We start from the raw sequence: 15,664 nt of genomic DNA, 5'->3' as shown, positions 1-15,664 counted from the left end.
AAGTATAATGTTTTGATTAGACTGAGATAAGGGAAACTCAGTCCCTGTAACGATACAAAAATATCCAAGTCAGTCAGCAGAGTCAACTTTGTATTTAATTTGAACAAAATGGTCATACACTAACAACTTTGCAGTACAGTACTTTTATTGCACGAAATAATGTCAAGGTGAATAACGTCTCACTATGTTTGCACTAGAAATCTGTTACCCTCGACCAGTATCTAAAGGGACAAAGTTTCCACTCTTCATCAGTGAAGCATTTTTAGACACCATCACCATATCATCTACTCTGCCTCATCATACTCATTATTTCCTCAGTTCTCCTCACCCAGTTCCCTATACATCCAAAACCAACAGAATTAACTACAAACTAACTAGTACTACATCACTATAGTCAATACATGGACTGTGTGCATTTTCTGCTGGTGTATCATGAGGTTGCTCCTCTCTGAGAAACTCTTCCCGCAGTGCATACAGACGAACAGCCTTTCTCCCGTGTGGACCTTCAGGTGCATCTTCAGCTGGTGCTGGTGGGAGAACCTCTTCTCACACAAGGGGCAGCCAAACTGTTTCTCCCCCGTGTGGATCCTCTGGTGGATCTCCCCTGTTTACAAAAACTGAAGGCTTTCCCACAGAATGAACACGGGAAGCGCCATCAGTCTCCCTTCTCCTCCTGGAAGAGACAAGTAATATAGATTACACAGACATACACTCCCTCAGGTACGTACACACAGAAAATAAAAACACTTTCAACATGGTGTTTACCCATCCCCACTGCGTTTGAGTCCTATAGTGTAGTTACAGAATGACTTAATTGTTGTTAAATCCATCATGGTGGACATAAATATTATGTTGTGGGTAAATATAAGTCAGCTATGATGTCATCAGACAAATCGGAATAAACTATTTGATGTGTACAGTAGGTGTTTGTTAGTGTGTGGGTATAAGTACCCAGGTAGGTATATTTACTAAGTCCTATGTTGGTTATAAAGTGCTGTCAGGTGTATGCAGAATAGGGTGAGATCAGGTTTGCTGTATACTAAAGAGTCTTAATGAAAGTCTTACAAAGAAAAGTCCCATTTTGTGTTTATGAAACAAATAAGTTAAATACACATTATGAAAACCACAAATACACATGTCAACAAAAAAAGCATGAACTGCATTTATTAACTCATTAAAAATGGAAAAAAAAATAAAGTAGTTAAATGAAAGTAATGAAATAGGCATTTGTGAACATCATATAGCCTACACAGTACAAATACAATATGTAACAGACTTTAGCCTTATATATCACACAATGTCTGGATGCAATATTCTACCCAGGAATATTCAAAACTGAAATCTGTTACTCTCATTATTCCAAATGGATCTGTGGTTCTATTCTGCTGACAACCGTTAAATGTATATTTGTCTCTAATGCAGGGTTTGATCTAAACATCAGAAGCTATAGAGTGGAATGGTTTTTCTGCTGGTGTATCTTGAGATAGCTCCTCTCTGAGAACCTTTTCCCACAGAGCGTACAGGCGAACGGCCTTTCTCCAGTGTGGACCTTGAGGTGCGTCTTCAGATGGTGCTGGTGGGAGAACTTCTTCTCACACTGGGGGCAGCTGTAGGGTTTCTCACCTGTGTGGACCCTCTGGTGCCTCTTTAGGCTGCCAGACTGGGCAAAGCGCATGTGACACTGGGTACAGCTGTAGGGTTTCTCCCCTGTGTGGATCCTCTGGTGCACCTCCACCGTCTGGGGGCAGCTAAAGCCTTTGTTACAGAACATGCAGAGGAACCGTTTCTCTTTAACATTGCCTGATGTGGCTCCCCCTCCCTGAGCCTGGGCTCTAGCCCTGTCGTTTGAGTTCAATACCTGATCGAAAAGGATTTGGCCATACGAATCAGAAGGCCCCATCGATGTGGACACTGGGTCACGATCCCTGAACGTGTGTAAAAGGGAGTTAGTTGCGACATTTTGAGTTGTCTCTAAGCTTTCTCTGTAATCTAAGAAATCTCTACCCTGTGAGTGTCTGTCTCCAAGGTGACTATCGGCATTCCATGTTTGAGGAACGTCACCCTCCACTTTCACAGTCACTTCATCTGTGACCAGACCCTCCCCTTTCTTATCTAGGCACCCTTCAGAGTATACACTACTACTGTACTGGTTCCAGTCCCCTTTAGACAGATCAGTCTGTGTATCTAAACCCAAGGGCATGTTGCCAGGTTCCATCTCTGTAGCATAAGAGCAAGACGGATCATCAACGTCAGGGTATGATGCATCACCATCTCCACGGGAATGAACCGTTCTCTGGCTCTGGTGAAATACTGGTAAATACTCTGAGCCAGGAGCAGGAGGACAGTCCAGTGGCCCCACCACCAGTCTCTCTGGGTCTGATCTATGATCAGATCCTGTGTGTAAGAGCCTGTGTGTTACAGTTAAAGTCTTGGTGTCGGTCTCTGACTTGAGGACGGCGTTCGGCGTTCCACTGACCTCCGTGATGCTGCATTGGGTCCTGGGCTGCGCTGTGGCAGTGGTAGGGTCCTCCGTGGCTACAAGGGGCTCTTCAAGCACTCCAGTCTGGATGTCTCTGCTGTGCCGTGGGTCCTCCTCTTCTTCAGTCCGCTCGTGCTTGACTTCAGGACCTCCAGCCTGACACAACAAGAGAGGAGGTTAGGGCCGGTGATTGTCAAGCAAGTAACTGCCAGTCTCACGGTAATTGGCTGTTAATCAACAAACACATTAAGCATCTCCTGGCTTCCACGCATCACCTCTAAGCCACTGATGCAGACCTAATAAATCCATATAATATAGCCTACACCACAATAAATCTATAATTTATTTTAGACAGGCCTAAAGAAACATGATATGAAGAAATGTAGTCTATTTCAGAAGAATAGAATAGCATACTCTGAGCTGTCCTAATGTTAGGTCCTGATCTGGCTATGCCAGATGGCTGTGGGCTACACCAGTACATTTATCAAACAAGATTTGCTTAGAATTCCGTGGCATTATTTTATAGTATGAAGAATACAATTGAACATAGCTGAATAAAATAGGATCATTTCAGAGATGAATTGAAGAGTTGCATGAAAGGCATGAGCTCTGCTCTGTTTCTTGCGCAGGCTGCACACACTTCATCAGTCTCTCATTCACAATTTGACAAGCCCTTGATAATGCCTCTAATTTCCCGCCGGCATCCCCCTTGTGTGGCCGTAATGTCCCCTAAAAAAATCCACGCCTTTTGCGGCCAGTGTCTGTTTATAATATAATAATCATAATTCCCTTCTCCCGGCTGCCAAACGCCGTGCTCTGAAGCAACTCTGACTCACATGGATCTCTCAAATCAAAATTCTTATTAGCCAATGCCTGTCATCTGATTGGGTCCTTCTCACAGACATCTCAGCTCCACAGTAAGCTACAAGTGGAGACAGACACATCGGGAATGCAACTGTGTGCGTCCTTATCGAATTCAGAGGCATATATTGAAGATGTTAGAACTGTCAGCCAACAAGATGAGTAGACCTAACGGACAGCAAAAGCACTAGCCTATGTCAATCTACTATCCCCCATTGTACAAAAGTTGACCTATTCTATTGGTCAACCTTTCCTTCTGTGTGAGAAATAAATATTCCAAACATACTCTGGGGACAGTTGTGGGATGCGATTGATCCCAAATTAATACAACCACTCGCACCAAAAAAAACATTTTAAAAGCAATGAGGCTGATACCAACCGATCAGAACGTTTAGCTTAAAATGTTGATAAACTATTAGGCTATTTTGTCACATTTTAAGCACAGCAACGCGCAAATGGCAGTAGGCTATAAGCGCAGATGTTCCAAAATGCAATCAATTAGTGGGAAAGCACCATTCTCAAACGTGACTGAAAATGCAATTTATGCACGTAATGATTTATAAAGGTGCATTTTTTACAAGCAAAATGATCTTCTCCAAACTAGAAACTCAAGCACCACCTATGTATGCCAGTTAGGCTCTACACCGGTTGTAAAGAAGAATGTGAATGTGCTTAATTTTAAGAAGTTATTTAGCCACTTTAGTTGTGATTACAAACCTTATCAATATATAGGTATATGGGCTAGGCTACATGAGGTGTGTGACTGATTTGAAAAAGTTGCAAAAAAAAGGCATACTCTGTTTCTTGCCTTACTGCACAAGCTGGGCATCATTCACAAGTGATAATACATAATATTACAAGTGATAGGCTAATATTGTCATCAATCACACTATTCTTAATTTAATCATGTCTTTCACATACTAAATAATATACAGTGCATTCAGAAAGTATTCAGACCCCTTCACTTTTTCAGGTCTCTCCAGAGATGTTCGATTGGGTTCAAGTCCGAGCTCTAGCTGGGCCACTCAAGGACATTCAAAAACTTGGCCCGAAGCCACTCCTACGTTGTCTTGGTTGTATGCTTCGGGTCGTTGTCCAGTTGAAAGGCGAACCTTCAGAGTCTGAGGTTCTGAGCACTCTGGAGCAGGTTTTTATCAAGGATCTCTGTGTACTTTGCTCCATTCATCTTTCCCTCGATCCTGACTAGTCTCCCAGTCCCTGCCGCTGAAAAACATCCCCGTGGCATGATGCTGCCACCATGCTTCACCGTAGGGATGGTATTGCCCAGGTGATGAGCAGTGCTTGGTTTCCTCCAGACGTGACACTTTGCATTCAGGGCAAAGAGTTCAATCTTGGTTTCATCAGATGAGAGAATCTTGTTTCTCATGGTCTGAGAGCCCTTTAGGTGCCTTTTGGCAAACTCCAAGCGGGCTATCATGTGCCTTTTACTAAGGAGTGGCTTCCGTCTGGCCACTCTTCCATAAAGGCCTGATTGGTGGAGTGCTGCAAAGATGGCCAGGCGGCCAGCTCTAGGAAGAGTCTTGGTGGTTCCAAACTTCTTCCATTTAAGAATGATAGAGGCCACTGTGTTCTTGGCGACCTTCAAACTTTTTTGGTACCTTTCCCCAGATCTGTGCCTCGACACAATCCTGTCTCTGAGCTCTTATGGCATGGTTTTTGCTCTGACATGCTCTGTCAACTGTGGGACCTTATATAGACAGGCAAGTGCCTTTCCAAATCATGTCCAATCAATTGAATTTACCACAGGTGGACTCCAAGTTGTAGAAACATCAAGGATGATCAATGGAAACAGGATGCACCTGAGCTCAATTTTTTGAGTCTCATAGCAAAGGGTCTAAATACTTATGCAAATAAGTTATATGTTTTGTATTTTTTATAAATGTGCAAAAATGTCTAAACATATCTTCGGGTTTTCACTATGGGATACTGTGTGTAGATTGATGTGGGGAAAAAAATATTGAATCCATTTTAGGATAAGGCTGTAACGTAACAATGTGGAAAAAGTGAAGGGGTCTGAATACTTTCCGAAAGCACTGTATGTGTGAAATTATTTTTGACTTATACTGGACCATTTATCATGCATCTGTCTTGGGAACAGGGGCAGGGGGGAAAAAATACATGTCTTCTATGCACTTAAACAGCGAATGGAGGACTCTTTTCCTTTGGTTAATTTTCATCTCAGCCAGGTAGGCTATACTCCTGTTGTAAAGCGAAGCAATGTGCTTAATATTAGGAAAGTTGAGAAACAAATATAGTAGGCCTAGCCTATAGAAAGCTGATGGGTTCCTCCTCTTATTAATAGAGCCCATCAAATCTCTGTTTTCTCAAGCAATTGCATAGCCAATAGAAATGTTGCGCAACGTGAGCTCTCATGAAGTGTTTGATTTGAATTTTGATTACATATGCATTGATGTTAGAGGGACAATAGAGTGCTGCGTACCAGACAGTTAGCAAGTTTGGTAAGCTACTAAGCTAGGAGAAGCCTAGTTTCCATGACTAAACGGTGTTGTGGATTTTGGCTGTGGTCATGACTCAAGACTGCCGGTGTGGTGGTAATTTGGTCACCGTAACAACCCCCCAGATTATTACCGGTACATCAATTGTATTGGATAACAATGTCGTTGTCTCCCCTATGTCGTAAAGAAGTCTCACAAGCTCCCCTATGGCAGATGTACATGTAAGCCACTGAATAGCTGAGGGGGAGCCTTTCTGAAATGAACGGGCCACATTTGATTTAAAGTAACTGCATATTTTTATGTAACACTATTACACTAACCTCTATCATGATAACATGCTGGGTTGAGGTTCCATTCCCCTCATCAACAGTGATTTGTTGGTCACCTCTCCATGTATTGTGTCCCGCTGGCTTCACAAAGCTCCTGTGGTCTCCAATGAGATGTCCTTCACATGAGAAAGTGATTTGGGAAAAAGAGGTGGTTAGGTTAGCTACTGTCAATGCTCAACAGTATATTGTACACTAGAATTGGCAAGAGTGTAAGATAACACTCCACATAACCTCTTGATATACTATTCATAGATTTGATTATTATAATTATGTTCCATGTATCATATGGTTTTCAATGAGTAAATAATAGGAAAAGCAGTACATTAAGTGTCTTTGTGCTAAGTAATCAGGGGTAGTACTGCCTACTATCCATCTGACCTAGACCCAATTCTGGTTAACCGTATATGTGGTTGACACATCTAGTCACACAGAGGGGATCAGGGCGACAGGTCTCACAGCCTCGGCCTTTTGCAAAATGTACCTCTTGCCATTCCTTTGTATTGGTCGAGAATCTTGACACTACTAGGACGACTGGCGAGGACGCGCTCTCTAATTGTCCTCTCTGCGCGCTCCCGTGTCATCTTCAGTTCCAGTAGTTGTAGTTTCCTCCGTAATGCCCTGTTTTCTTTCTGGCTTTGAGTTATTTCCAAACGAAACACTGCATAGTCGTCATCTACGAGTTTACAGATGTCTGCCACGGCTGCATTCGCTAGTACCTCCATGATGGAGGCTATTTGAGTGTGAAAAACCATGCAGTTAGCCATTGTTAGCAGCTAGCTAGCGTTATCTTGATAACATCTAAGTCCTGTCTTCAACGCGAATTAAACGCTGCCTGGTGTAAGTATATGATGTAGTGCAGTTAAACGAGTCATATTTTGAGTTCCATGGTGTTAATAAACGTCTAAATTACAACAATAACGCTAACGTGGAAATTGTTCTTGGTCAGTTCACTTCCGTTTACACTGAAGAGAAAGGATCTTATTGGTTGGCATCATAGCTCCAAGGGTGTGGCTAAATGAATAGGGCATGCGCGCTGTTTTTGAATGACGTTACTGCTTATTACATTATGCATCAAATCTCATGACTTGTTTTAGACTTGTTCAGAACGAACAGTGTTAGAAAGAAAATGAATTACTTTATTACATCTACATAACTGTTCACACTATGCTAACACTTTAGCATTTCTGTAAATCTGGTGCCCCCACTTAGAATACTTTGGAAAATGTTAAACATTACATTACACACATCTAGACTACTTTGTCAAGTTTTTTTAAACTCTTTATAAAATACCAGCATCTGATCACTTTATCAGTGAAGTATTTTTACAGATACCATTACACCAACCTTCACCATATAATCTACTCATTCTTTCCTCTGTTCACCTCATCCAGCTCATCCAACTACATCCAAAATCAACAGAATGAACTACAAACTTACTAATACTACATTACATATATTATACATGGGCCGTGTGCATCCTCTTCCCGTAGTTCTTACAAGCGAACGTCCTCTCTCCCGTGTGAACCTTCAGGTGCCTCTTCAGCTGGTGCTGTTGAGAGAATCTCTCTCACACTGGGGGCAGCTGTAGGATTTTTCCAGTGTGGGCCACTTCAGGTTGGACAGGAGGGAGAAACTGGCCCAGCAGGGGTGGCAGCCGAACGGTTTTACCCCCGTGTGCATCCTCTTATGGATCTTTGAATTAACTGGTGCACTCTCCCTTTGGGATATATTTTGTATATGCACGGTTTATAAATGAGCCCCCTGGCCAACAGCCTGGAAGGATGGTCCCCTTTTCTTTAAACCCCCTGTAGTAGATCTTCTAAAATCTCTTACAACCAGAAATATATCTGCTGCTGCCACATCTACAGGTAACTGCCAAAATAAAGGAAACGGCAACATAAGTGTCTTTAACAGGGCGTTGGGCCACCAGGAGCCAGAACAGCTTTAATGCGTCTTGGCATAGATTCTACAAAGGTCTGGAAATCTATTGGAGGGATGTGACATCTATTCATCCATAAGACAGTCCATAACTTGGTGTTTTGTTGATAGTGCAGGAAAAGTCTCGGGCGCCACTCCAGAATCTCCCATAAGTGTTCAAGTTGGTTGACATCTGGTTACTGAGATGGCCATGGCATATGGTTTACACAATTTATGCTCATCAAACCATTCAGTGACCACTTGTGCCCTGTGGATGGGGACAATGTCACCCTATGGGGGCATAGCCACGGTAGCCAAAATAATGGCCTACCCAGTATTTTTATACATGACCCTAAGCATGATGGGATGTTCATTTCTTAATTAACTCAGGAACCAAACCTGTGTGGAAGCATCTGCTTTCAATATACTTTGCATCCCTCATTTACTCAATTGTTTCCATTATTTTGGCAGTTACCTGTATTTTCTGGGATTTACACTCCATCAGTGCAGGACAGTTAACCATAGCAATAAATGCAAGAAACCCTATTTTACTAACATTCATCCTCTCTGGAGCTCTCTCTTCAGGCCTATTCACTCACCCTTGGGCTGTCCTCTATTCTCTTCACTGCCTCAGCATAGGACACTTTCTGCACCACTCAAATTCTGTCAATCTCAACCTGTCTCTCTCTCTCACAGGGCACACAGTTGACACAGTGCTTTCTCTATCCCAACTCCCAACACTCTGACTATGCCCTCCTGCACATTTCTCACATTGTGGGATCTCCCTTCTAGACATTGCTGCAACATGTCTGAATCCTTGCAACAAAAGCACCATAGCGGGTTTGGAACATAGGCCTCACAGAATAGCAAATATAACCTGACCTTATCAGTAGAAACTCTGTGTCATAGTTCAAGACAGATTGAGAATACCCTGTCTTGCCATTGCCACCGGATCTACGTCTCAACAAACGGCGGGCATCACAAACACCAGAAATATTCATTTTCAGTTGATCCACCTCTACACTCAATGCTACCTGCTCCAGAGAGCAAAGCACGACACAGGTCGATCCTGAGGAGTGTGACATGGAGAGCCCGCTGCCTCTGGGCAAAGGATGCACAAAAGAAAAAGAAAACCGCAACAATTCTACTTCTCAAAAATTAGAATTCAACTATTCATCCTCGAGAGGCAATTCGTTCAGGGCTGACGGTGCTTCAGACAGGACAAACACACACACAGTATTTTTTTTTTTTAAGTAGGAGACAAAAATACAACAACTAAGGCATCAGTTAAAAGTGCATGGTGCCATTTTAAGTCCATGGTAGCCACAGTTCTTAGTTTAGCCCTGCCATTAATTATCTCCAGAATAGTCCCTAGGTCTTCATTACATTTTCCTGTTAACCAGGCGATTGGCCTCGGGCACAAACAACGCCCTGCACCTATTGGTGGAACACTTGAGAAAGCACAAGTAATGTTCCAAAGGGGAGTAGATGGGACTGCGGGTTGAGGACACAGTGCTCTCCCTCACAATGTCATAGGCTTTCCTCCTGGCCTGCTGCTCAAAGAATGAGGCCAGACTTCTGAAAGGCTTGAAGGCAGTATCTGTTCTTGACAGAGAGGGATGTAAACCAGCATACGAAGGACAACACAGAATGCTCTCGATGAAAGAACTGTGAAAAGGATTGCGATATTGATTTGTGGATACTTAATGAGTTCAATTTCCTGAGGAAGTATTGTGTCTGCTATTTTGATGATGGTCGTCTGTGTTTTGCTCAAACTTCCGGGTGTTATCAAAGATGGTACCAAGATATGTATACTGGTCCATGTTGTCCACCTCCTTCTCCATCAATGATCATTGTACTGGCGGGCTAATTGTACAATAATTGTATTTTGTCTTAAAGACATTCAACTCCAGCGGCGTACTGCCACACCAGTCAATGAAGTCCTGGATGGCTGGGCCATGGTCAGGCTCTTGAGAGGATTGACCTGAGGACTGCGTCATCGGCAAACTTCACAAAATGGCGGTTGGCGTGGGCACTCAGTCATTGGTGTAGAAAATGTAAAAAGGAGGGGTGACACCTTTGTGGTGAACCTGTGCAAGTGAGTAGGGTGACTGACGTGGCACCATTAGCATAGACTCTCCATAATCCACAAGTTAAGGCTGTAGTCCTTATTGGTTGGCGTAATAGTTCAAAGGGTGTGGTTAAATGAAAAAGTTATTTACCCTGTTCTTTGAAATACGGTACTGCTTATTACATTACACATCAAATCTCCTATGGTCAGTATCTTTCAAGCTGAGAGCAAACTTGTTTAGAAAGAACTGTGTGTTTAGCAAGAATAGAGTAGAAAATAATATAATTAATTTATTCCATTGACATCACCTCCGTAAGGTCAATATTAAACTGTCCTTGTTCGAGCCTTGATGTACTGTCTCTTAAAAACAAGTTAAAGTGTTAATGAGGGGGTATGTTGTTAATTACACTCTTACCCCAAGACACTTCACATGATAACTATAATATGTCAGCTAAAAGGTGATTCCCTGACATCCCCTGCGTACATCTGAAGACACACTGCTACGATTTCTCCCCGTTGTGGACACTCCTATGTCTGATAAGCTCTTGTAGTTTAGTCTGCACTTGAAGGGTGTGAACGGTCTGGTGCTGCTTCACATAGTTCGCCTCAGTAAAGCGCTTCCCACACGTGGGGCAGACGTACGGCTTGTCGGTGTCCGTCCTAATGCTCGGCCTCCCACGTTGTGACCCAATGACACCAGAGGTAGAAACGGGAGTCACCACCCTCAGGTGGTTATTCTTTGAGCTCCCTCCGTGACCTCTTGCCATTGTTTGGGTGTTGTTGGGATTGTGTGTTGTGTTGTAGGCTAGGTGCTTCTTCTGGTGAGTGCTCAACCCGACCCTGTCTGTATTGGTGGGGTAACCATGAGGTAACTGAGGAAGGCTAGACCCAGGTCTTCTGTGAACCCATTCACCAGGGATTAGATGAGACCCTGAAGGAGAAGACAGACTTCCTGTTAGACTCCCACCAGGAGGGTCTCCCACCACTCTCTGTGAAGGCTGAAGCCCAGGGTGACCTGCACTGTTCATCATGGATATTGTGGTGTGTGTATCATAGGAACAGGAGGGTCTATCAGCCCAAGGTCCTGTTTTATCCCCGCACTGAGACTGTGAAGAGAAGGGTCTGGACTGCAGACTGGATCCCTGACTGGAGCCTCCGTCTCTCTGATGACCACCATGACTGAGGTTGTTCAGTCCACCTGTCCACTGGTTGTGTTCTGTGTGGTGGTTGAGTCTCTGTCCCTCACGGTTGGGTCCTTTTTCCAACTCGGGAAGGAAGTGCGACGGCTCCTGATCCATGTTCCTGATCTGTTGCCAGGGTTTGTGACCATCCACTTCAGAGGTCCAGTCTCTCCCGCCAGTAACACCGGATATCAGCAGGTCTTCAAGGACTGCAGTCTGCAAACAAAGATGGTACAGAAAAGCATAAAGGTTTATATAAGAAACTCTTTACTGTACACAGAAACATGACATTATAAAATGTTAACCACAGTCAAGCCCATCTCTAACACCGATTGAAGTACCTAACAATATGGAGCCATTGGAATCTTTGCAATGATACAAAAATAACCAAGTCAGACAGCACCGAGTCAATCTAGTATTTAACTTAAACAAAATGCCATTACAATCACATTTATTGCACCAAACGATACGTGACGAGAATAACTTCTCACTATGGTAACACTATACCTTTTCTGTAAATCTGGTACCCTTGCTTTGACAAAATCAATTTTAGAATACTTTGGAAAAGGTTCAATATAACATTACACGCAGCTTCACTACTTCATGTCAAGTAAACATGAGGTAAGGCACTATTGCTCATATTGAGGTATATACAGTACCAGTCAAAAGTTTGGACACCTACTAATTCCAGGGTTTTTCTTTAATTTTACTATTTTCTACAATGTCGAACAATAGTGAAGACATCAAGGAGTATTTTTCCTGTCTTATCCGGTGTCCTGTGGGAATTGAAGTATGCTCCCTCTAATTCTCTCTCTTTCTCCTCTCGGATGACCTGAGCCCTAAGACCATACCCCAGGACTACCTGGCCTGATGACTCCTTGCTGTCCTCAGTTCACCTGGTCATGCTGCTCCAGTTTCAACTGTTCTGCCTGCGGCTATGAAACCCTGACCTGTTCACCGGACGTGCTACCTTGTCCCAACATTTACTCCTGAGGTGCTGACCTGTTGCACCCTGATTATTATTATTTGAATCTGCTGGTCATCTATGAACGTTTGAACATCTTTGGCCATGTTCTGTTATAATCTCCACCCGGCACAGCCAGAAAAGGACTGGCCACCCCGCAGAGCCTGGTTCCTCTCTAGGTTTCTTCCTAGGTTCCTGTCTTTCTAGGGAATTTTTCCAAGCCACCGTGCTTCTACATCTGCATTGCTTGCTGTTTGGGGTTTTAGGCTGGGTTTCTGTATAGCACTTTGTGACATTGGCTGATGTAAAAAGGGCTTTATAAATAAATGTGATTGATTGAACTAAGAGCATTCAAGTCAAATCAAATTGTATTGGTCACTCACAGCAGATGTTAAAGCGTTAGCAGATGTTAATGCGAGTGTAGCAAAAGGCTTGTAGCTAAGTCAACACGGAGCCATGCTGACTGACAAGTGGCGTGGATTGGTACAGCTCGGCTCAGTCCCAAATTGCGTGTTATTATTTGGCTAAATTATAATCCGTAGTTGCCTACAGCTACAGCAGTCTTAACAAAATGGACTGTTACCTTGATTGCAACAGTAAGGTGTTAAAACATTTAAACTCCTTTTGAACTGTGACATTTCCTGACACCACTCTCTCTCTCTCTGTGTGTGTGTGTGTGTTTACCTTTTTACCAATATCGATGGATGTAAATTGGGACTTCCACTCCATACTTAATTTAATTCCATCTCCTGTATCGTTCTGCCCTCTCTATAGATTATGCTGCTGCCCCGCTGTAAGAACCTGGAGATCTTCACTGAGGGAGGGGACCTGGCCACAAACAGTGCCTGGGACTCATTCCAGTGCTACCGCTGTCTGGAGAACAGCCAGGGGGTGGTCAAGACATCCGGCACAACTTCATCTTCAGTGTGTCAGCTCTGCTGCACCTGGGAGCTAAAGGTATGGCACCGCACTCCCAACAGTCATGTATGCTTAAACATACTTGTATGCTAATTTACCTGTTTCTTAAAGCGACCAACAGCAGTTGAAACAATAACAAAGCGTACTCCCCACCACTGTTTCTGTGAACCACTCAAATTCATAGACAAGAGCTATGGATGCAAGGACAGACCATGGCTCCTCCTAAAACCCCATTGGAGGAGACGGCCCAAGGTTCCTCGCCTCAGACCTCTTCCAATGGGTTTTGAGAAGGATGCGAGTAGAGGAAGTGAGGAGTTGAACAGAGATTGGTGGAATCTTATGTTGAATGATGTGTTTATCTTTGTTCTACATATGATTTTTCCACAGATGGCTCTGGGTTGCTGATGAAATCTGATCTGATGAAACTCCCTATACGATTTGACCCCTGTATTACAGACTGTAAAACTTTCAATGCCAAATTGAAATCATTCAATATTCTGTAATTGATAGACAATGATGGTTCCCAATCAGCCAATTACTCTACATCAAATCTGTTTCTCAGTGCAATGTTTGGTGAATGCATGGCATTGTTTTTTACCGCAGTTCTCCTTTGAATGCTGTGTATACTGACTCAGTTCTAAAGGACCATCACCGAGTCCATCCTCACCTCCTCGATCACTGCAATGATTGGCCGGTCTGCTGAGAGGGTTATTGGCTGCCGCCTGCCCTCCATTGAGGTCTTGCATGACTCCAGGGCAAGGAACCGTGCAAAAAAGATCATTGCCGACCCCTTCCACCAACTCTCATCTCTACCAAACGGTTCAGGTCAATCACAACCCCCCCCCCCCCCCCCCCAAACATGTTTCTTCCACCGCGCCATGGCCCTCACCAACCGGCCACCTGGTTCACGATGATTCTCTCGTCTATGGACTTTGCACCATCATCCCAGAACTGCACATTGCTCTTTGCATATCGCTTACATGCATAATTTATCATGTAACTTATAATTTAGTCTAAAGTTTTGTGGATCTGTGGAAATTCTGAGTCTATATATTTTGTTTATTGAGGCAACACCCAGAGTCAAATTCCTGTACATGCAAATATATTTTGGGAATAAAGCTGATTCTGACATGTTTAGCTGGTTTATCATATTCTAGTCAGTTTACATTCAAAATCCCCATGTGCTGTGTGCGTGTGTCCTTGGGCTTAATACCGTAAATATTGGATCCTGCCTTCAATTTTTTGACTCATTTCTTTCATTTTACAGACAAACATTGCTGGTTAACAATTAGCTCGCTAACTTTAGTGAGTAGATTCCACTCAACTTAAGTTATAGCACACCTATTTGAATTTATTTCACAATTCATTTGGTTATCAAGCAGCTGGGTTTCCAAGTCGTTTGGCGCTTACTTCTCAAGCTGGCAAGCTGGCTAAACAGACAGCGCTGCATTGCATCTGTTTGAAGGCTCACAAACAGAAAGCTCAAGCAATCACACAACAAGTCGCAGGCTGCATAATAGCCCATCACAACACTGGACTGGCCTAGGGCAGGAATTTGTTAGTTTGTCCACTCCGGTGAAAGTGACCAATCTCAGGTTTTCTATACAAGCACCCGCATTTAAGCCCCCCTCCAATCAGACTGAAATTCAAACCTAAAGGTGCCAAGACTTTAGAGAGAGTCATTTGAGAAATTGAGAGTGAAAACTTAACCTTGACAAGCTACTATTGCTGGTGGACAATTTAATGCGTTCAAATGTATTTTCATATGTTTGAATCCCGTTCCGTTTCTTTGTCTTTCTGAAGACATTTTTCCTTTTGATCTGTGACAATGATGTTCTGCTCGCAGGACTTGAAGTTAGCTGGATACCCGATAAGCTTTCTGCTGTTGAGTGACCACTTCATGTTTAACCTAGCTAGCCAGTTATATTTGCGAAGTAGAACGCAACAGTCATGGCATACGGCATACTTTTTACTGAACATTACGTCATAAATAGTATAACAATGAGTACATACTACGCAGTTTAAGTACAGTATGTAGTATGCTATTATGGTTATTCGGACACGGTCTGTGTTGTCACAGGGTCCATGTTCCAGTTGATAGATCCTATAGAAGGCAGGCTGAAGGCAGCACCTGTTAAGGGGTTAACTGACTTGCCTAGTTAAATAAAGATGAATAAATAAATATGAAGACTACATTTGATTGTTTTGTGTTCGACTGTCTGTTTCAACTGGAACATGGACCCTGTGTTGTTCCCCAGCCCAGAGTTGAGGACGCTGTCCCATCCACTGACCTCTACTATGTCGCCTCTGGTCCGGACCTGCTCAGTGACGTCGTCCCCTGGGCCCTTGGCTGCACCCGTCTGGGAATCCAAGACGGCCACCCAGTCTCCTCTGATAGCCTCCAGCCAGCCACCTGCAGGAAGAGGTTACAAAATAGACTTTACAAACATGGCATGAGTTAATGCCC

General features: G+C 43.4%; 2 protein-coding genes and 1 long non-coding RNA gene across 4 annotated transcripts in view; 1 reads left to right on the top strand and 2 right to left on the bottom strand.

The window, feature by feature from the left end:
• LOC115145675 (uncharacterized) overlaps positions 1–15,664 on the bottom strand; it is a 65,557-nt gene that overhangs the window by 45,298 nt on the left and 4,595 nt on the right. The window contains exons 6-7 of one of the 2 annotated variants that reach the window (XM_029687200.2): positions 15,489–15,610; positions 7,262–11,531 (exon numbers count right to left, since the gene is read on the bottom strand). The exons of the other annotated variant lie outside the window; for it this stretch is intronic. Of the exons in view, the coding sequence (XP_029543060.2) occupies positions 10,635–11,531; positions 15,489–15,610 (1,019 nt within the window). The 3' untranslated portion in view covers positions 7,262–10,634. Of the gene's footprint in view, positions 1–7,261; positions 11,532–15,488; positions 15,611–15,664 lie in introns of those variants that run through there. 2 annotated transcript variants of the gene reach the window in all.
• LOC115145640 (zinc finger protein 19-like) lies at positions 78–7,122 on the bottom strand. The gene is made up of 4 exons (XM_029687158.2): positions 6,628–7,122; positions 6,138–6,262; positions 1,550–2,635; positions 78–599 (listed from the first exon to the last, which is right to left on the bottom strand). The coding sequence occupies exons 1-4, from the start codon at positions 6,908–6,910 to the stop codon at positions 381–383; spliced, it is 1,713 nt and encodes a 570-aa protein (XP_029543018.2). The 5' UTR covers positions 6,911–7,122; the 3' UTR covers positions 78–380.
• LOC115145732 (uncharacterized) lies at positions 11,097–14,334 on the top strand. The gene is made up of 3 exons (XR_003866038.2): positions 11,097–12,309; positions 13,054–13,236; positions 13,585–14,334. It is a non-coding gene; the product is annotated as an uncharacterized LOC115145732 (long non-coding RNA).

Source organism: Oncorhynchus nerka, linkage group LG18 (genome assembly GCF_034236695.1).
Source record: "Oncorhynchus nerka isolate Pitt River linkage group LG18, Oner_Uvic_2.0, whole genome shotgun sequence".
Classification (NCBI taxonomy): Eukaryota; Metazoa; Chordata; class Actinopteri; order Salmoniformes; family Salmonidae; genus Oncorhynchus; species Oncorhynchus nerka.
Note: the sequence above shows the minus strand (reverse complement) of the source record. Positions and strands in the feature narration are given on the sequence as shown.

Excerpts from the sequence above, each read along its gene's own strand:
- LOC115145640 (XM_029687158.2), bottom strand. The coding sequence starts at position 6,910 with ATGGCTAACTGCATGGTTTTTCACACTCAAATAGCCTCCATCATGGAG. Across the intron at positions 2,636-6,137 it reads AGCATGTTATCATGATAGAG|GCTGGAGGTCCTGAAGTCAA; the intron begins GTTAGTGTAATA and ends TTGTTGTGTCAG. Across the intron at positions 600-1,549 it reads ATCTGAAGACGCACCTCAAG|ATCCACCAGAGGATCCACAC; the intron begins GTCCACACTGGA and ends TAAACAGGGGAG.